The 22,395-nt window shown below is 47.7% G+C and overlaps 1 protein-coding gene across 10 annotated transcripts in view; it reads right to left on the bottom strand.

The window, feature by feature from the left end:
• The window catches only part of PHF10 (PHD finger protein 10), an 885,396-nt gene that overhangs the window by 767,895 nt on the left and 95,106 nt on the right, over window positions 1–22,395 (bottom strand). For 9 of the 10 annotated variants that reach the window (XR_003855489.1, XM_029594266.1, XM_029594268.1 and 6 more), the window contains one exon: window positions 3,161–3,288. The exons of the other annotated variant lie outside the window; for it this stretch is intronic. Coding sequence is in view for 8 of the 9 variants with exons in the window: in XM_029594266.1 (XP_029450126.1) it covers window positions 3,161–3,288 (128 nt within the window). In the remaining variant the exon portion in view is untranslated. The remainder of the gene's footprint in view (window positions 1–3,160; window positions 3,289–22,395) is intronic. 10 annotated transcript variants of the gene reach the window in all.

Below are 22,395 nucleotides of genomic sequence, written 5' to 3'. Positions count from 1 at the left end.
CAGTAACTTGTCTTCCAGCCACTCCTGCACTAGGGCATTGATCCCCAATGGCTTCACATTTCTCCTATGGCTGAAGAATTGCGAAACTTTCACACTGCGTGAAGTCGCCAGGAGATCTAGGAACAGAAGCCCCAGTGATCCAGAATCAGCTGAGTCGCCTCGTCTGGCAACGCCCACTTCTCCTCGATCCAGACTCTCTTTGCTGAGAAGTCTGTTCTTATAATATCTCTTCCAGCTATGTGCAAGGGTGAGATCAGCTGGAGATGTACTTCTGCCACAATCGTTGTGTTGTCCAACATTATTCGGACCAATCGACCTTGCAGCCTGACACCAAACTAAACATGCCTGGACCACCCTGGCTTCCACAGCCTGAGTGATGTTCCAGAGAGACTCTTCTGCATTCCAGCGTCCTTGCGCTTTCAGTTCCTGACAGTGAGCTCCCCAACTAAGGAGACTCGAGTCCATCATCACAGTACTAGCCAGTCCGGTGGGGCTAGGGAAACTCCCTAGCCCCCCCCCCCCCCCCCCCAACCCTATTTCTTGTTCCTGGGGATGGGTAGGCAAGCCTTCATTGGGAGGCTAGGGAGGTTCCACTACCTGAGTCTGTGCCTCTTCTGGGCTGTTGGGGACGAAGGGACCGAAACCTACCAAATGGACAAATCCTCTGAAAGATCGCACCTCTGTAGGGTCAAAAACGCTTGGATCCATTAGCATGACCTCTCATGTTAAAGAAGCGCTGTGCATCCTTCTTATCCTCCGGCAAACAAGGAACTGGTGATTCGCCCCACTCACTAGCCTGTTTCTCTAACTTGCTCCAAACAAAGGCGAGCCATTAAAGGGCAACTTGGTGAGGCTAGCCTTGGAGAACATATCAGCCAACCAATATCTCAACCATAACTGAAGCCTGGCCGCTATCAAAGCCATCCCTCTGGCTAAAGTGCGGACCAGATAACAGCCCGCATCTGCCAAGAAGGCAGCAGCTGGTTCCATAACTGCCCTGGAATTTACCCAAGGGACATCAACCTCCTGGGAGAGAAGCAAACAAGAGCGAACCACCAAGGAACAACAATAAGTGATCTGCCAGGACATTGCCACTGCTTCAAATGTTGCTGAAGGATAGTCTCAATCTTTTTATCATGAGCATCCTTCAAGGCCGCTCTGCCTTCCAGGGGAATAGTAGTCCACTCGGAGACTGCACACACAAGTGCATCTACCTTTGGAAAATGTAAGCGCTCTCTTACCACTTGATCCAAAGGGTACAAGTCTTCCAAAATCCAACCCCCTTTGAAATTAGTCTCTGGGGCTCCCCACTCAAGAGCAATCAATTCTTGAATGGCTTCCATCATGGATTCTCTTTGGCTCAGACACAATCTGCCCCAGGAACTCCAAGCATTTTCAAGGTCTGGGAAATCAGAGCTGGCAGTACATCTCTATGAAAGAACCATAACATAGTTCTATATGGTTCTAATCTGGGGGGAATTTCACCATCCTCAAGAGAAGAGGTCCCGCTGCTGGTCTAGTTGTACAGAAGGTGCAGGCAAGGTTCCTACCTGCACCTCTGTTGTGGGAGCATTGGATAGGACTACACCTGATGAAAGGATTGCACCCCTGGAAAAAAATTCTATCCATGAAAAAGTAGAAATATCCAGACCAGGAGGTAACTGAGGAGTACTCACTGAGCTACATTCCCCTGCTGAGAAACCGGTTGAGGGAGTTCCAAAATCAGGTGCCCCACTTGAGTCATCTTTACCCAGACCCACATGCGGCTGGGAAGAACCAGGCCTAGTGAAATCAGAGGAAGACAAGTCTCCCTGATCCTCCAAACAGCACTGGCACAATTTATCAGGCACTCCTGACTGAGATGCCCAAATATGATAAGCAGTGCAAAGAGGACGCTAAGCCTTCCAAGGCACATGCAGTATTATGGCACACAGTACGCTGAGTGGCGGCCAGAGGCGTGTATCTAGTTGTTTTTCCCTTTTTTTTTTCACATGCACGCTCAATGTAGGAGCACAAAATTATGCACTTAGGAGTCACACATCTGGGTGCCTACCTAGGCGCACAAAAAATGTAAGCGCATACACAGTACAAGTTGTGCATAGAGGTAAGCATGCAGCCACTACAGCAGCGCTTAACGTGGACAGATTACAAGGCCTGACTGTGCGTCCAAAAACTGGGCACACAGCTAGACGCACACACCGGGCCGACAATCCTGAGAGGACAGCCTTAGAAAGCATGCAAAATGCCATTGCGGCCTACCACACGGCATGCTACAAAAAGCCTCGGAGCGGGGCCTAGCCTAAGGCGGCTGTTCAACCCGACAGGCTGCCCACATCCCTCGACTTCCCATGGAGTGGGACAAACGCCAGAATAGCATGCTAAGCACAAAGACCAGGGGAAGGAGGAAGCCCTACATAACAAAAACCTCCTTCTAAGTCTCTGTATAATTTTTTTTTTTTAAACTTACTGAGCTCAGCCTTACCCGGCTGAGAAGAGAGATGGTCTCTGGCGGCAGAGGGCGAGGGCATGTGCCATCACCACTACCCTCGGCTTCCTGAACCCACTGCCTTTCAGCTGCTTAAGTAGCTAAGTCAAAAGCCAACTACCATACCAAGGCACTTATCTGAGGGACCACGGAAATCACCTCAGGAATTCTCAACTGTGGGAGGGACCATTTGGTATCACCGCAGGAGAGCCGGGCAAATTTCCTCAATTCTCCTTTTCTTTTAATTGAAGCAATCCCAGTGAGGAGATTCACATTCCACCATCTGCTGGAGATGGAGAATACAGGTGTCACTGCACGGGTATATGTATTGTGACATCAGTTTGCTCCAACGCCATCTGCAGGTAGAGGTGTATAACCCACTTGTTCTGAATTCATCTGACTGGATGCTAAAAAATGAACAATTCACAGAGCTGCAGTGGTGTCAGTTTTAGTGACAGCAATTTAACTAGTCTCTTTTAAAGGGAGAACAAGATTAGGAGCTTAAGAAAAATCTAGGATAAAGAGGAAGATACTCTAGAATGAAAAAATATGGCTTCAACTATGTGTTTTCTTTTATCACAGGCTATATAAGACGACCAACAGAAAAATCATAGATAGTATTTCTCACCTATCATATCACATTTAAAAGAAAAATATGAAGAAAATTGGTAATACCCAAAGTCTTGACTAGAAGTTTCACAACTTCTGGAACTGTCCCCAGAACCCATCCTCTTCCTTTTTGATGGCTGGCTTCCATCATTAGAATTTTCTTCTGTTTCTCTTCCATCATTCGAATTGTCTTCCTGGACAGGAGAGAAAAAAAAAGTAATATATGTAGTCCTGTCCTGGGCTACAGATCAGGGTCACACACTCAATACCAGGGCTGTGTCCTAACTCCTGTAAACACAGATGTGGATTCACCCAAGGGGGTGTGGCAGCGGAGGATATACCTTCAGGACACTATGTATTGAATTCCTCTTTAATTTTATAAATGCCAAGAAATAGTCAGTACACAATGGTGGTGTTCCAAGATAAAAAAGCTTTACTTAAGTACTTGTTCAACAAACATAATTTAGCACATGGTACATTTCTTCCTTGTATCCATAATTAAACATTCAATAATGAAATCTGTGTTTCCTTCAATCTCTAGATGGGGTCCCCATTGTTTCCTCCTGTATTTTAAAGCTGCTTCTATGGTAGCTGGCAACGTTTCTTCCTATTAATGAGATTTTCCCCTTAATGACACCTAGAATCCACTACTTAATCTTGAATCTCAACCCCACTCTTTTCCTCCTTAGTGTACCGTGTGGGCATCTCCTCTGCTGTCTCCACTGGGTGAACACTGCATGAGTAGTTCAATGGTTTTCTTCTCTTCCCAATGTGGTAACAGATTGGCACTCACACTTCCAAAAGATTTCTGCCATGTTGGCAAGGAGGCCCTGAAGCGAATGACACAGGGATGAACTGAAAGGTTTCCCAAAATACACAGCAACCTCCAACCACTCCAACTAAAATCTCCACAGAAATCACTATGGGTCATTCATGGATATGAAAGATTCAACCACTGCAGCAACCTCTCATAAGGGGATGCTACAGATAAAGGATACCTTTCTTTGGCCTACACCAAAGCTATGACCCTCCTGCAGGGCCAGATTCGTTAATAAGGCTGCCTTTGGGGGTTTCCGTAAAGACTATGCAGAAGAATTGCATAAATCTGCTAGATTAGTAAAGACAAAGCAATGGAAAGATGATAATATGCTGTATTGGATACGTGGGAGTCCTCAAAAGGGTTTTGTCAACTTTTAAAAATATTTTGTAAGAAAAAAAAAATAGCAACAACTCTTAACTGGACAACCACAAAATATTTTTAAAGGTATGTTCAAAATTTGAAATTAAATGTGTTGAAAATTAGCTAAACAGTAAAACCATTGAAACTGGAGAATAGATAGCTAGGGCCCGATTTATCAAATATGTAGGAATTGGAAGGCTCAAGGAAACTGCCATAGAATTCGAGAGCCTTTCGTTTATTTATATATATACAGCTAATCACAACAAGAGATGCACGCCAAACAGAATATAAGGAACCAAATTCAATAATAATAATAATACAGTAAGCAATCATTAAAAACATATATACTTAATAACAGTGTTTCCTAAATTTTTCAAACCCAAGGCACACCTTCTTTAATAAAAATGTTGTTTGGCACACCAGCCTCCATAGGGCAGGCAATGCAGACATGGAGGGAAATCATATGGCCAAAAGAAGAGTTAGAGAAGCATTGAAAGCCTTCTAGTCTTTCAAGGGAGAGATGGAGCAGACTCTCATATCAACCTGTCATGATGGACCTGCTCCTTTTATATGCAAGTGCAGGATAAGGGAGAAGTAATTTGGGCAGCTGGCTCAGTTAGTTAACATTGCTGCTGCATGTGGTTGCAGTGTCCCTCCACTGCTGCTGCTCCTAACACTGAATGCATCACATCTAGTGCTCATTGGATGCTCTGCCTAGTTCACTCTGCCTGGGGATAAAACAAAGATTAGTAAGGACTCAAAGGAGGAAGATCAGAAGGGAGATGATGAGGCAGTGCTATGTGCACTGTGTATGCCAAACAAAGCAAGGTTTGGCTATCCATTCCCTGCATACGTCCTGTTAATTATCACATTCTAGGGTCTCATGCTGTAGCTAGGAAGAACAGGGGCAGACTGACTTATTGGGGCTTCGGGCATGTCCCAGAGGGCTGGTCAGGCCAGTCACATGACACTGATATTGATCATAGCAGCCCCATGCCTCCAGAGCTGCTGCAATTAACGCCAGGTCCGCAGCAGCTGTTCTGGCGAAGTGGAAGTTTCCACAGCGACTCTCCGCTCACTTCTGTTTTTATTTAGTTTTTTTCCCCCGCAGCTGCGGTTCCATGGCTTCTCTTTTATTTCTCTCCATGGATTCAGTGTGGCTCTATAGGCCTACATTTATCTTTTCTGCAACATTGCTGAGCTTTGTGAGATAACTTCCTGCCCCCTCCCCTTATCATCACGGCGGCAGGAAACATTCCCGAGGCTTTTCCTTACACTACCCCGCTCTCTTGGCCTTGCAAGGCATACAGCAGACCTCCTGCTGCTGCCTCACCATGGCTGAAGGCCTCAGGCTCTGACTTAATCTGCTGACAGCCCCTCTTATGTTAGGGTAGAGGCAAAAAATAACCCCACCCTGCTGCATTATGCCTTTCTCCCTACCTCTTCCTTCAGCGAGGCCATCAGCTAGTAGCCCTGCCTGGATCCCTCCTGCCCACCAGTGTGTAAGAAAAAAAAATTACATATTCAGAGCCACAGGGGATAAAAGAGTGGGAGAGCACGAGGGAGCATGCATGTGTGCATATATGTCAGAGGGTGCACGGCAGTGAATGTGTGTCAGGTGTGACTGAGGCATGTGTTTGTGTCTATTTGAGATAGTGGGTATGACTGATGTATGTGTATATGTGTCAGTGGGTACGAGGGAGCGCGTGTGTGTCAGCGGTTAGGAGGAACGTGTTTATGTATATGTCTGCAAGTGCAAGGGAGTGAGCATGTGAGAACATGTGTGTATGTGTCAGCATGCATGTGAGGGAAGAGAAAGTTGTGCGCTCCCTCAACCCCAGTAATCCCGATCAATCTCAGGGTGACTGGAAAGTAAAGAAAGTGGATCTTTAAATTCTTATTAGTTTTAATTATTGGGTATTATCTGATGTCTCTATTTTAAAATATTTCATTGGTTTTGGGAACATTGTTAAAAGTTTTATGGAGTTTTTAACTATCAGATGTTCAGCTATTTTGAAATCTTTATTATTTTTATTAGTATGGTTTTACTATTGCTGATTTATATTTCTTGATTTCATTATTTGGAATGTTATGAAGAATGCTAATGTTTCTCTTTTTCCATTGTTGCACTGTATACAGAATCTAGCTTGTTGCAGTATCCAATTTAGTTTTTGTCGGCACATTTCAATTTATACTGTATGGTCTCCATTCTACATTTAGTGAAGGTCGATCTTTGTTCTGCCTGTGTGACAGAGGTGAGGTATTCTGCTAGTATGTAGTTTGTGTGTAGTGGCTTAACTTATTCTGGTTTCCAAATTGGTGTTTTAGGCCCTGGTGTAATATTTGTAGCATTGCCTTCTCATAGGTAGGGTTGTCACTGTTTGAATGCTGGCTATTATTGCTGTTTTGGTATTGGAGTTTTACTATATTTTAATTGTAATTCAGTTTACCCAAAGCTTTCTGAGAGCCAAGCCCACACCTAACATGTGTTACAATAGGCTTAATGCAATATGGGAGCCAGGTGCCTCTTTATTTTTTATTTTGCAGGGTTTTCTGGTTGGCACCACAGCAGTGCAAGTAAATATAATGTAAGTGATATTTTTACCTCAAAAGACTGTACTTTGAATGTCCTTTTAATGTGCGGGGAGGCAGAGGAGTGAAGGAGGACTTTATTTCCACTAATTCCCTTACCTGGAACCAGAGCTGACGGTGAGAAAGGGGTGAGGCAGAGGTCCCAGCCCCTGACGAGCTACACCTGCCATTTCCTGATTCTGTCTAGGTCAACCAGGGGCGACTGGCTAAGGTTTAAAAGCCAGCCCCCTGTGGCGCATCGACGCCGCCAGCACGTCACCAAAGGGGCGCACGGCTTTGTTGAAGTTTTGGATAAATTTCTTCTCTTAAAGTTTTGGACTTCCTTCCACTGAAGAGCTGATGAGCAAAAAACTGAGTTAAAACTCTAACATATATTTCAATCTCCTCACTTCAAAACCTCCACTGAAGAAGTAAGGTTTTATTTAAGATTGTGGAGAGGAAATGTTTGCGATCTGAGGGTCTCCTGCTTAACGTTTTCTTCAAAAAAGCATGCCTCATACAAAAAGGAAGGCAAAGATTAGGGAGATTACCACTTCATCTCCCATATCTGAGCCTTCACTACCTCAGATCCATGCCTTCTTTTCACCTGTACTCAACAATCAGCCGGTGAATAGGGCCATTGAAGAATTAGGCATGGAGCGGATGCCTACCCTTCTGGCCGAAGCATCTCTAAATCCCGGAGCCCCGAGTACTCCTCCTCCACCTCTACCAATTCCTCCTGATTTCCTAAAATTACTTCCCCTAAAGAAGGGATGGGAGAAGGAGACCCAGCTAAGGAAGGGCAACAACAATCCAGCATTCTAAATGACATCTCCCAGCAGTTAGTTAAACCTGCAGAGGTTACAATGGACTCCATCTGGTCTGCTATAAAAGCACTTGAATTAGCAATTGTAAAATTAACTAAAGTAACAGAAGTATCCAACCAACACTTTATTAATATTGAGACTGGGATGATAAAGTCAGAAGGGGAAAAGCATTTGCTGGAAGAAAAAGACTTAACAAGATGGAAAGTTGTTACTTAAGATTTACCAAAACTGAGATACTTTATGATAAAAGGCTCGAAGCCATTGAAAACACATTGAAATACTTAAACTTAATAATTTTGAACTTTCCCAGACAAGATTTAATTTCACCACTGGATATGTTTAAAGAATATCTCATAAAAAGTGATAGATAAAGGGTTACACAGTCCAAGATTCCAAGAACGTTCAAATCCAAGGGTGTTCTTTATTTTAAATCGGCAACTCCACTGTATAAAGCAAACATTTTCAAGAAGAAGGGTCCCCTGACACGGACCCGTGTTTCACGGAGGCTGCGTCAGGAGGGACACACAGTAGAACTCAACAGATTCTATAAACAAAGACATTAAGAAAGGACCGTGTTAGGGAGGGGTGCCAATGCCGTCCATCACTGAATAGTAAGTATACATACAATTCTTACCTGCATAAAGTTTACAAAATTACGTGGCAGGGAGCGCACTACATTAGTTTAAACACAGACCTTTAAACAATCAAGAAAGGCGCCAAAACATTCGCGGACCAATCAGCTGAGGAGATGACCCACCAATCAGGGCAGAGATCTCCTGTCCAATCAAGATTAAATAAAATGAACCCACTCTATTTCCTTATTTAAACCTCCAGGGGAAACATATTAAGGCGGTATATCCATTGTTGCTCACAATGGATCAAATGTGTATCAAAATCGCCGCCTCTAGGGAGAGTGGGTACAATTTCCAGGATAAAAAAGAATAGGTCAGATACTGTATGTTTCAGTGTAATCCAATGCTCAACAAGGGGGGGCCAGAGCTCGGGAATGTTTAATGTTGGATCGGTGCTCTATGATTCTGGTCCTGATCTGCCTCCTAGTTTTGCCCACATATAGTTTGTCACAGGGGCAGCGTATAGCATAAATAACCCCTTCAGAACTGTAGTCAGAGTTACCATATAGCAAAGTTTTTTCCGGAGTTGGGATCGGTAAAACAGGATAGCATCGAGGTGTGTTTACACACGGAGCAATTACCGCAGGGTTTATGGGTGCCCATCGTGTGGCTCAACGACTGTCTGGGAGTAAAATCAGAGTGGGTAAGAATATCTCGCAGATTTTTGCCTCTGCAGTAGGTGAATCTTAAAGAGCCCTGAAATAATACCGAAAAAGATAGAGCAGACCAATGTCTCCGAATAATGTTGGAGATGGCGTGACTCGAGGGTGAAAAAGATAAAATACAATTTAAAGTCTTACTTGTATCTTTCTGGGTCGGGAGAAACAATAAATCCCTATTAAGATACAAAGCCCTCTTAAAGGCTCGCTTCAGGACTTTAGACGAGTACCCCCTCTGTCTAAACCGGGCGGTCATCTCCTTAGCTTTAACGATATAGTCAGCTTTCGAAGAGCAGAGTCTACGCAAACGCAGGAACTGTCCCGTAGGAATATTATTCTTTAGAACTTTCGGGTGACAACTATCAACTTTTAAGATGGTATTATGGTCAGTGTGTTTTCTAAATATTATGGTTGAGAAAAAACAACCCTCAATTGAAATAAGCATATCCAAAAAAGAAATCTGAGACTGATGTAAACTATAACTAAATTGTAAATGTGGGTTGCACTGGTTAAGACAGTCAAAAAACATATTGAATTGAATCTCAGTCCCTAACCAAATTAAAAAAATGTTGTCTATATAGCGAAACCAAGTGTGTATGAAAATCCACCAGCTAGACGGATAAACATGAATTTCTTCGAATTTCGCCACATATAGGCATGCCAGGATGGGGGCCATGGTGGCGCCCATCGCCGTCCCCTTAATTTGTTGGTAGAATGTATCTTCAAAACGAAAAACATTTTTTGTAAGAGCAAGCGATGTTAATTGCATCAAAAAAGATGTAGGGACTCTGCATGGTGCTACACGACAATTCAAGTTTCCTCAACAACTTGTAATGCCTCCTGTTGGGGGATATTCAAATAGAGTGATGTTATATCTAAAGTGATCAAAAAACATGGTGTAACTGGAACATGTACATTATTTAACAGGCAAATCAGGTGAGAGGAGTCCCGAACATAGGATTTAATGTTCGGAACTACTGGTCTCAAAAAAAGGTCGACAAATTGTGAAAGGGGTTCTAAGATAGACCCGATTCCAGACACAATAGGGCGACCAGGTGGATTCAATAACGTTTTGTGTATCTTGTGTAATACATAAAAAACCGGTGTAACTGGAAATTTAGCAGTAAGAAAGCTAGCCTCACGAGGGGTGATGTACCGGTTAGTTAATGCATCTTGTACAATGATAGCAATATCTGACTTCAAAGAGTCCGTGGGATTGCCAGATAAGGGTAGATAAAAGGTATTATCATTCAATTGACAGTAGACCTCGGACCTATAATCAACACTGTTCATGATCACAATACCACCCCCCCGTCTAAAGTCCTGAAGCGAGCCTTTAAGAGGGCTTTGTATCTTAATAGGGATTTATTGTTTCTCCCGACCCAGAAAGATACAAGTAAGACTTTAAATTGTTGGGATTACTACCTGATAATCCCCTTTTCCTTAGTGTAGACAGATGGACTCAGTACAAATGGGATAGTATCCGCGTGCTAGCAGTTGGAGACGGATCTGACGTCAGCACGGGGGCGTATATATCCCCACAGGAAGCGTAGCTATTCAGTAATCTTCCTTGCAAAAGCTGTTAGAGACGTGTGTACTGACGCTCAGTTAAAAAGTGAAACAGGATTCCCCTGACCGATTGATAGTAGCTGGAGACCGCCAGCATTCCCAACCGGAAGGCGTGGACACCTGGTAGAGTGTACGTTCTTATGGAAACAGATGACATGGCTTACCTTGAATCGGTGATACCCATGTACGCAGGCAGCTGGGCGGGATGCTGAGTCCATCTGTCTACACCAAGGAAAAGGGGATTATCAGGTAGTAATCCCAACATTTCCTGGCGTGTAGCCAGATGGACTCAGTACAAATGGGATGTACAAAAGCTTTACTTCCCACCTGGGCGGGAGGCTGCCTGAGGCCCATGTAACACCGCCCTGGCAAATGCGGAGTCCTCCCTGGCCTGGACATCCAGACGGTAGAATCTGGCAAAGGTATGGAGGGAGGACCATGTCGCTGCTTTACAGATTTCTGCAGGCGATAGCATCCTGGATTCCGCCCAGGATGCCGCTTGAGCTCTGGTAGAATGAGCCTTGACTTGTAGAGGCGGGGACTTTCCAGCCTCAACGTAAGCTGCCCGGATAACTTCTTTAATCCAGCGGGCGATGGTAGGCAGAGAGGCCGCTTCACATTGTCTCTTCCCGCTGTGCAGGACGAACAGATGGTCCGTCTTTCGTAGGTCTTGTGTAAGGTCCAAATATCTGGGCAGCAATCTGCCAATGTCGAGATGGCGCAATAAACGCCCTTCTTCAGATTTCTTCAGCCCCGCCGTGGTAGGCAGGGAGATAGTCTGATTAAGATGAAACTGTGAAACTACCTTAGGGAGAAAGGAGGGAACCATACGAAGATGGATAGCCCCTGGAGTGATTCTGAGAAAGGATCACAGCAGGACAGTGCCTGTAACTCGGAGATGCGGCGTGCCGAACACACCGCCAGCAAGAATACCATCTTCAAGGTGAGAGAACGAAGAGACAGGCCCCGAAGGGGTCTGAAGGTGGATCCTGCGAGGAAATCCAAAACAAGGTTGAGGTTCCACAAAGGTACAGGCCACTTCAGTGGCGGACGAATATGCTCGACTCCCTGCAGGAAGCGAGAAACATCCCGGTGCTTGGCGATGGTCTTGCCATCCCTCCTGGGACCATAGCAAGACAGCGCAGCCACCTGAACCTTGATGGAGCCGAGGGAGAGACCCTTCTGAAGTCCATCCTGCAGGAAATCCAACACAATAGGGATTGTGGTTGCATGTGGATTGGTGCCGTGAGTGTCGCACCATGCTTCAAATACTCTCCAGATCCGGATGTATGTGAGGGATGTGGAAAACTTGCGAGCTCGGAGGAGGGTATCAATCACGGGCTCCGAGTAACCCCTTTTCTTCAATCTAGCCCTCTCAAGGGCCATACCGTAAGAGAGAATTGAGCCGGATCCTCGTGAAGAATGGGACCTTGATGTAGAAGGTCCCGGAGAGGAGGCAGGGGAAGGGGCTCCCCTGCCAGAAGTCTTCTCATGTCCGCGTACCAGGGTCTTCTTGGCCAGTCTGGCGCCACTAGAAGGACTAGGCCCCGGTGTCTCTGAATCTTGCGGATGACAGCGCCTAGCAGAGGCCATGGAGGAAAGGCGTACCGTAGAGTCCCTGGAGGCCATGGCTGAACCAGGGCATCGATTCCGTGTGAGCACGGGTCTCGCTTGCGGCTGAAGTATCTGGGTACTTGAGCATTGGACTTGTCCGCCAGTAAATCCATGTCCGGAATCCCCCAGTGATCCACAATCATCTGGAAGGCTGTGGGTGACAGCTGTCACTCTCCTGGATTGAGGCTTTCTCTGCTGAGGAAGTCTGCCGTGGTGTTGTCCTTCCCGGCAATGTGGACGGCGGAGATGTCCTGAAGATTCACCTCTGCCCAAGTCATCAGAGGGGCGATCACCAGAGATACCTGTCGGCTTCTGGTTCCGCCCTGACGGTTGATGTAGGCCACCGTGGTGGCGTTGTCGGACATCACTCTGACTGCTCTGTTCTGCAGTCTGTGGGCAAAGTGAAGGCATGCCAGGCGGACAGCCCGGGCCTCTAGACGGTTGATGGTCCACACCGACTCTTCTCTGTTCCACCGCCCTTGTGCGGTGAGTTCTTCGCAGTGTGCGCCCCAGCCGCTCAGGCTGGCATCTGTGGTGAGCAAGATCCACGTGGGTGAGGACATATTCGATCCCCTGCTCATGTGGATGGACTGCAACCACCACCGTAACTGGGTCCGCACTCGGGCTGGTAGAGGTAGGTGCGTGGAGTAGGTCCGTAGACGGGGTCTCCAGCGAGAGAGCAGGGCGTGTTGTAGAGGTCTCATATGGGCCCTCGCCCAAGGCACCACTTCCAGGGTGGATGCCATGAGACCAAGAACCTGCAGATAATCCCAGGCTGTGGGTCGACTGGCTCCCATCAAATACTGGATACGCTGCTGAAGTTTCAACGTTCTCTTGGGAGTGAGACTGACCGTGTCTGCCCGGGTGTCGAACTGTACTCCCAGGTATTCCAGAGACTGGGAAGGCTGTAGGCAGCTCTTGCTGAGGTTGATAACCCAGCCCAGGCTTTCCAGAAGGGCTATCACTCTGTCGGTGGTCCAAAGGCTCTCCTCTCGAGACTTTGCCCTGATCAGCCAGTCGTCTAGGTAGGGATGGACCAGAATTCCTTCCCGCCTGAGTGCCGCCGCTACTACTACTACCACCTTGGTGATTATCCGTGGCGACGTCGCCAACCCAAAGGGCAGAGCCCGAAACTGGACGTGGCGGCCTAGAACCTTGAAGCGTAGGTAGCGCTGATGATCCAGATGGATCGGGATATGCAGGTATGCTTCTGACATGTCTAATGCCGTGAGGAATTCTCCTGGCTGTACTGCGGCCTTGACGGAGCGTAGAGTTTCCATGTGAAACCTCGGGACTCATAAGTATTGATTGACGGACTTGAGGTCCAGGACAGGCCGAAAGGTACCCCCTTTCTTGGGTACCATGAAATAGATGGAATAATGTCCAGAATTCACTTCCCAGGCAGGTACTGGGATAATGGCTTTCAAGGACAGGAGCCTCGCCAGGGTAGCTTCCAATGCTGCCTTCTTGTGTATGGGACATGAAGATTCCACAAACCTGTCCGGAGGGAGATGATGATGAAAGTCCAGATAATACCCCTCCCGGATAAAGGCGAGAACCCACTGGTCCGACGTAATCTCGACCCATCTGGGGTAGAAGAGGGTCAACCTGCGCCCTATGGCTCCGTCCCCCAGATGAATCGGCGGATTCTCATTGGGAGGCGCGGCCGGGACCAGAGCCTGGGCCCGCTCCCCTCTTGCGCTGCTTGGCCCGAAAGGACTGATTCCTGGCCGGAGGACGTGGGGCTTGGTAGCAACCCCTGTAAGGAACGAAACGCTGGGAACTCCTGCCCCTGGAGGACCTCGGAAAGGCGCGCTGGCCCCTTCGGAACCAATCTTCCGGCAATCTGGGCACTGGAGAGGCGCCCCATGCACTGGCCAGTTTATCAAGGTCGCTGCCAAATAAAAAAGAGCCTTTAAAGGGTAATCTGGTGAGGCGTGTTTTAGAAGGCGCATCAGCCGACCATCTTCGGATCCAGAGCTGCCTCCTGGCGGCTACGGAGGCTGAAATCCCTTTAGCTGTTGTCCGGACCAGGTCAGACGCCGCATCTGTAAGGAACGAGAGAGCGGATTCCATGTCCGCCGCTGGAGCGTTGTTTCTAACCTGTGACAAACAGGCACGCGTCACCACCGTGCAGCAGGTGGCGATCCGTAAAGATAAAGCTGCCACCTCAAAGGCCTTACGCAAAATAGCGTCCAGTCGCCGGTCACGCGGCTCCCTGAGGGCCGTCCCCCCCTTCAACCGGAATGGTAGTGCGCTTGACAACAGCGCTAATCAAGGCGTCCACCTGAGGGCACGCCAGCAGGTCCTGGATAGCCGGTGCTAATGGGTACATGCTCTGCAGAGCCCGGCCCCCTTTGAAGGCAGCTGCTGGAGCTGCCCATTCTAAATCGATCAGTTGTTGCGCCGCCTGTAAGAATGGAAAATGGCGGGCCGTAAAACGAAGACCTTCCAGCAGGGGGTTCTGCGCAGAAGGTACCGAAGCGCTGGGACCTGTAATATCCAATTCTGCCAGACACTGAGACACCAGGTCGGAGAGATCCTCCTTAGGGAAGAACCGCCTCATGGTTCGATATGGCTCAGTCCCTGGAGGGAGGTCCCCCTCGACCGGGAGTTCAGACTCGTCCTGTGAGACCTCCTGGTCCGACTGATCCGGGCTATCCATCGGTGGGAAGTCCCGCTCGCGATAAAGTTGTGATGGTCCAGGAACCGGATCCGCAGGAGCTGCTATCGCAGCAGCCGCCGCAGGCGCAGCCACCACAGGAACCACAGGGCCTGGATGGGCAGCCGTTTGCATCTGTACAAAAGCATGAATTCCCTTAAAGAGATCCACCCAGGAAATGGAAGCAGCCTCTAATCGCCGGGGTACAAGCTCCCCCGGGATGCCTGATTGGTCGAGACTGCCCCCTAACTCCGGGGTAGCGCCTGGGGAACTGTCCACAACTCGTGGTTGAGACAGGTCCTGGCCCGAGGGTCGCACGGCCCCCTCACATTGGGCACACAGAGAATCTGGCTCATCCCTGCGCGTGGCCCTAAGGTGGCATGCTGAGCAGAGGCCAAGGGCTGCAATGCCTGAAGCAGGCGGCGCCGTCGCGGAAGACTCTGCAGCTTTCTGATCCATTGAACAATAGGCGCTCAATAATAATACGCGGCAGCAATAGGCGCTCAACACAACAGGCGCTAAAGAATAATATGCAGCAGCAATAGGCGCTTAATACAACAGGCGCTCAATAAAAATATGCGGCAGCAATAGGCGCTTAATACAACAGGCGCGCAATAATAATAGGCGGCAGCAATAGGCGCTTAATACAACAGGCGCTCAATAATAATATGCGGCAGCAATAGGCGCTTAATACAACAGGCGCTCAATAATAATAGGTGGCAGCAATAGGCGTTTAATACAACAGGCGCTCAACAGGAATATGCGGCAGCAATAGGCGCTCAATACAACACGCGCTCAACAGGAATATGCGGCAGCAATAAGCGCTTAATGTGCCCTCAATAGGCTTCCAGCTATAAGCGGCCAGCAATATGCTCGCAATAGGCATTCAAGAAGCTTTCAGTAATAAGCGGTCAGCAATATGCTCTCAATAGGCATTCAAGAAGCTTTCAGTAATAAACGGTCAGCAATATGCTCTCAATAGGCATTCAAGAAGCTTTCAGTAATAAACGGTCAGCAATATGCTCTCAATAGGCATTCAATAAGCTTTCAGTAATAAGCGTTCAGCAATATGCTCTCAATAGGCATTCAAGAAGCTTTCAGTAATAAGCGGCCAACAATATGCTCTCAATAGGCATTCAATAAGCTGTCAGTAATAAGCGGTCAGCAATATGCTCTCAATAGGTATTCAATAAGCTTTCAGTAATAAGCGGCCAGCAATATGCTCTCAATAGGCATTCAATAAGCTTTCAGTAAGAAGCGGTCAGCAATATACGGTCAGTGGCATGCAATAGTCGCTCAGCAAGACACCGAAACAAAGCCAAGGAGGAAGAAAGCCGCGCCTATTACGGGCGCGGAGTACCTGAGCAAGGCCCAACAAGGGCGTCCTCCAAGGCGTGCCATGCTGCCGATCCTCTGCGCTTCGGAGACCCGTAGGAAGAGACGTACTCCTTACCAGCTTCGGCGCTTCCCGGTTGGAACACAGGCGGTCTCCAGCTGCGGGGGAAGGGATCACCTCACCACCGCAATTTGAGGAAATGCACCCGCTACCTCGTCCACGCCGGGACCGAGGGCCTCGTATACCTCACGCAGACTGCGTCACTGCAGCGCGTCAGCAGGACCGAGGACTTTCCCACCGGGGGAACACGGTAATCACCCCGGGAGCTCGCTGGGGGAGGAACCCTTGGGTATCTACCGCAGGAGCGCGGGGCTCTAAGTCGAATAGACAGGAAAAACGAATCTAGAATGAGAAGAAAAGAGAAAAATTAAAGTAGTCTTGGAAAGCACGCTCAACTAGCGTGCAGGCACTCCAAACTGCTTTGGAGACGGAAATTACTGAATAGCTACGCTTCCTGTGGGGATATATACGCCCCCGTGCTGATGTCAGATCCGTCTCCAACTGCTAGCACGCGGATACTATCCCATTTGTACTGAGTCCATCTGGCTACACGCCAGGAAATGTATTTTACCTTTTTCACCCTCGAGTTACGCCATCTCCAACATTATTCGGAGACATTGGTCTGCCCTATCTTTTTCAGTATTATTTCAGGGCTCTAAGATTCACCTACCGCAGTGGCAAAAATCTGCGAGATATTCTTACCCACTCTGATTTTACTCCCAGACAGTCGTTGAGCCACACGATGGGCACCCATAAACCCTGCGGTAATTGCTCCGTGTGTAAACACACCTCGACGCTATCCTGTTTTTTTTTTTTTTTGTCAAAATACTTTTTATTAACAGGGGGCGGTAACAGCTCCCAAGCAATCAAAAGAACCGTACAACACAGATAAAACTTCAACAATAGTAATAACAACGCTGAGCCATAGTCTATTTACACCAGCCTCCCCTATTTTTCCATTTTCTCCCTATTACCTCCCTCCCTGTACCATGCCCCAGCCCCATTCACACCCTAACAACCCCCCTCCCCTTCCCCCCCTCTTTGGATGACCAATGCATTGCAAAACCATTGAGGCGTAAGTCAGCCTGTAAAGACTTAGGGAAGGCATTGAAAAAAATGTCCCAGCAGTCACAGTAGAGTTTGTCTGGGTGCCTCTTGCCGGCCAAAATATCCAATTTTTCCAACTGCGCAAGAGAGGCCATTCTGTTGAACCAAGAATCGAGCGTAGGCACAGTCCGTGGTTCCGTCCAACCTGCTAGAATGGTGCGACACGCCATCAAAACAGCCACCCTCTCAAAGCGGGCCTTAGAACGGCTGCCTGGCAAAAGGCAGGGCGAGGCACAAGTAAGTAACATCATCCCAGTGATCCGGAGAGAGACACCTAAGCAAGTGCCAACCACTGCCAGCACAGCTTGCCAAAAGGGTTGGAGTAACGGGCAGGTAATCAGCCGATGTAGCAGCGTGCCCTCAGCGGTTCCACATTTAATACAAGTGGGAGATGTCGTCAACTTCATCCTAAATCGACTAACATCATCATAGTAGAGGCAATGTAAAAGTTTAAACTGAAGCTCCCGGAGACTCAGGTCGACATCTGCCGCTCCGTGATGGAGGAACCCAGAACTCCCGACCACCGGGTTGCCGCACGGTTGATAGGAATAGCATCGCCCAGCTTCTGACCAAGTGTCTTCCAGCCCGTAATGGTGTTCCTCAAATAGGCAGTATCGAAGATGGTATTGGCAAACTTAAGCTCAGCTTCCACCATAGGGCGTGTCCAGGCAAAAGCAGTCAAATAATGGCGGGCTTGAAGAAAAGCGTAGAAATGTTTAGAGGGCAGCTGAAAGGTGCGTGCCATTGTTGCAAAGTCCAGTATGGAACTAGAGTCGGGGTCATACAGATGAAACGCAAACAGCACCCTACGCTCCGCCCAAAAGCGAAACACCGAGCTGCACTCACGACCTGGAAGAAATTCCACATTAGTCAAAAAGAGAATCAATAAGGACCTCACTCCTGATAAGCGATGGAGGTTACGTATCCATCGCCAAGCTCTTATGCAGGGCGTTAGTAATACCGTAGGGTAATAGGCAGTGCGGCGTTGCGCCCCCTTAGAGGCGCATTATCGAGCTGGCGACTAGCGACAATATTAAAATCACCACCCACTACTAAACTATAATCCGAGAAATCGGCCAGAAGGTTAATCAGAGAAACAAAAAAAACCCTGGGAGTACACATTAGGGGCATAAACAGTACAGAAAACAATACGCTGGTGATATAAAGTGCCCGCCACAAGAACGTACCGTCCTTCCTCATCCTGACAGATACGTTCAAGTTGAAACGGCAAATTCTTATGAATAAGGATGGCCACTCCCCTCTGCCGCCGATTATAAGACGAATAATAAGATTGGCCCACCCAATCTCTACGCAGTTTGGCATGCTCCCCATCCCCCAAGTGCGTTTCCTGTAAGAGCGCAACCTGCGTTTTCATATGTTTAAACAGCGTATATAATTTGGTCCGTTTAACTGGGGAGTGTATGCCATCCACATTCATAGTAACAATTTTAACCTGCGCCATCAGAGAGGAACAGCATTAAGATCAGGATTCGGGGTCCCACGAGACCCCACATCACTGCTACAGGAAATCCCCCATGGCCTCCCAGCCTAGGCCCTGGAGGAAGAAAAACAAGCCCTGCCCCAAGCACAAGCAGAACCTCATAAAGATATAGCCCATTGGTCATCCCCCCCCCCCTTCCCCTGTCTACAAACACACAGTCCCACAACCATACACCACATCCATACCCCACACACTAACCCCCCCTCCCCCCCATGCTCCATGGGGCTCAAGCAATCAAGCTCCACAGATGCAACACCAGAAACCCCCATCTCCATTCTCCCTCCCCGCTCCCCAGCTCACGCTGCCCCTGACCAGAGGAGAGCAAAGGCCCCAGAACAGCAGTATGGAACAGCAAAAGACCAACATAAAAGTTCAATGACTATGAGAGTCCAGGTAAGAATGAGGATCCATAAAAGAGACCCTCCCAGTCAAAGACCAAAGAACCAGGGTTCATCAGGGACTGACAACACAGTTGAAACTGAGGATCCGGGCGCCAGAGGCTGTCCATAAGCATCATAGGAAAGATGAAGCGCCAGCCTCCGCAGCCCAATCAAAGAAAGCAATTCCCCGTCCAGGTACTGAGTACCAGGCACAATACTAGGAGTGTTACAAGTGGCAACCTCTGCGAGCAGAAGGCTCAGGAAATAATAAGCCTGGAATCACTCAACAGCCTGGTGAGGAAGGCTCGCCAAGAACCCCTCCGCCTCCTCCTTTGAGTTGAAGAAGAGGGTTTTATTGTCATGTTGGACCCGCAACTTCGCTGGGTAAAGCAAGGCGAATCGGATGCCCCGCTTGTGGAGCGCCGAGCAAGCCGGGGCCATGGTTTTCCGCTGCGCTGCGGTGGCAGCCGAGAAGTCATTAAACAGCAGCAGCCTGTGACCATTATACAGCACCTCCTGCTTCAGGCGATACGACCGCAGTAGCCGAGTCTTGTGATCCCAGTTAAGGATCCGTGCCATTACTGGTCTCGGTCGCCCCATCCCTTCCCGCACGGGGCCCACACGGTGCACCCTCTCGCATTGTAACCGTTCACCAGTAAGGAGGAGGCCCACCTGCTGGGGAAGCCACTGCTCAACAAAGTCCTTAAGCTCCCCCTCTTTCACCTCTTCAGGGAGGCCTATGATTTTTAGATTATTGCGGCGCCCTCTGTCCTCCTGCTCTTCCATCTTGGCAATGAGCTCACGTTGCCGGCCTTGGAGGTCCGCCACAGTACGTTCGGAGGTCGCCAGACGGTCCCCCAGGTCCGAGATAATACCCTCCGCAGTGTCCAGCCGCTTAGCATGTCCTTCAACCGCGGACTTAATATCCTCCATCGCGGTTTGCAACTTATAGAGGCGGCCATCCAGCGCCTCAGTAACGCGCTGGGAAATTTTTTGCAAGGCCTCCTCAGTAACGGACGCGAGCAGAGGCTCCTCAGAACGTGCCGCCGCGGCCATTTTTACAGCACGCGGTCTATGCGGTCGGCGGTCTGGCTTGCTACGGGCGCTCGACCGGCGCATTACCCGCAGGGCTCCTCTAGTCGCCGAGCCGCAGCAACACCTCCGGCAGCCCCTCCACGGCAGAAGCAGCGGAAACAAGTAACTTTACTAGCTTTTTTTTACAGTTTCAGGGGAGCGAGGCCACGGAGCTTTCCCCGTTCACTTCCGCCTCCTACACGTCATCGCCGGAAGTCCGACGCTATTCTGTTTTACCGATCCCAACTCCGGAAAAAACTTTATGCTATATGGTAACTCTGACTGCAGTTCTGAAGGGGTTATTTAAGCTATATGCTGCCCCTGTGACAAACTATATGTGGGCAAAACTAGGAGGCAGATCAGGACCAGAATCATACAGCACCGATCCAACATTAAACATTCCCGAGCTCTGGCTCGGGAATGTTTAATGTATGTGTCAGTGTAATCTGTATGTGTCAGTGTAATCTGGTTGGATTACACTGACACAAAGTATATCTGACCTATTCTTTTTTGTCCTTGAAATTGTACCCACTTTCCCTAGAGGTGGCGATTTTGATACACATTTGATCCGTTGTGAGCAACGATAGATATATCGCCTTAATACTGTTTCCGCTGGAGGTTTAAATAAGGAAATAGAGTGGGTTCATTTTATTTAATCTTGATTGGACGGGAGATCTCTGCCCTGATTGGTGGGTCATCTCCTCAGCTGATTGGTCCGCAAATGTTTTGGCGCCTTTCTTGATTGTTTAAAGGTCTGTGTTTAAACTAATGTATTGCGCTCCCTGCCACGTAAGTTTGTAAACTTTATGCAGATAAGAATTGTATGTACACTTACTATTCAGTGATGGATGGCATTGGCACCCCTCCCTAACACAGTCCTTTCTTAATGTCTTTGTTTATAGAATATGTTGAGTTCTACTGTGTGTCCCTCCCGACGCAGCCTCCGTGAAACACGGGTCAGTGTCGGGGGACTCTTCTTCTTGAAAATGTTTGCTTTATATAGTGGCGTTGCCGATTTAAAATAAAGAACACTCTTGGATTTGAACATTCTTGGAATCTTGGACTGTGTAACCCTTTATCTAGCACTCTTTATGGTGTGTCATTAGTATTTAGAGTGCTAGCTGTGCTCGGATGTTGTTAAAGAATATCTCAGTCATATTTTGCAGATGCCTCAAGAATCTATCCCTCCGATTTCAAAAATTTACTATATCTCTCCTACAAAGAGTAAAGTAACTTTAGATGATAAACCAGAGGAGCCACAATTAAATTTGTCTGCAGTTTTAGAAGCTACTGCAGATACTATAATTACAACTAGGGCAACATTACATATAACATTTGTTTTTGCGTCTGATAGGGATGCAGTATTTTGCCTCTACATGAGGAAAAGATTGAAAAAATTCCTTGGGGCCCCAATTTGGATATACCCTGATCTTTCCAGATTAACACAACTGAGGAGGAGGAAATTTCTAGCATTAAAAGCTGAAATCGAAAAAATGGGAGGGGAAATGATTCTGAAATTCCCATGTAGATGCGAGATACTGCACCAGAATCAGACATTTATTTTCTTTGAAATCTCACAATTAAGAATGTTTTTGGATTCAATTGCCCAGGAGTCCTTAGTCTTGGAAACAGAGGCAAAGTAAATAGAAAATAATTTTAGGTGCCAAACTTATTTTCAGTTGTTTAATTGGATATCCAATAGATTACTTTTAACCGCTTTATATTCTTCTTTACTTCTTGAGGAATGCCTCTTATTGTTTTAATACAGATAAATAAGTAATTGATATGTAAGAATTTATTACTAAATAGGAATTTAAAATATCTGTAACAGAATTTCTTTTGTATTGTAAAACACAAATTAAAAATAAATAAATAAATGTGTGTGGGGAGGAAAGGGCTAGGGGTACAAGGCTATAAGGTATACGTATGACGCCTAATACACTTGCACGACCCTGGCTGCACTGGAGGATTCTGCCGATGTACTGCTTTGGGTCTTGTGGTTCTCTCCAGTCTCAACCAGGGCTTCATTTTTTTTCTTTTTAAGCCCTGGAGGAACAGACATACATCAGGTTTCCATGCCCTCCCCTGGAGGAGGTAGGTACTACAGAGCCTGGGGAGCCATAAAAGCA

This window comes from Rhinatrema bivittatum, chromosome 3, assembly GCF_901001135.1.
Source record: "Rhinatrema bivittatum chromosome 3, aRhiBiv1.1, whole genome shotgun sequence".
In the NCBI taxonomy this organism is placed as follows: Eukaryota; Metazoa; Chordata; class Amphibia; order Gymnophiona; family Rhinatrematidae; genus Rhinatrema; species Rhinatrema bivittatum.
Note: the sequence above shows the minus strand (reverse complement) of the source record. Positions and strands in the feature narration are given on the sequence as shown.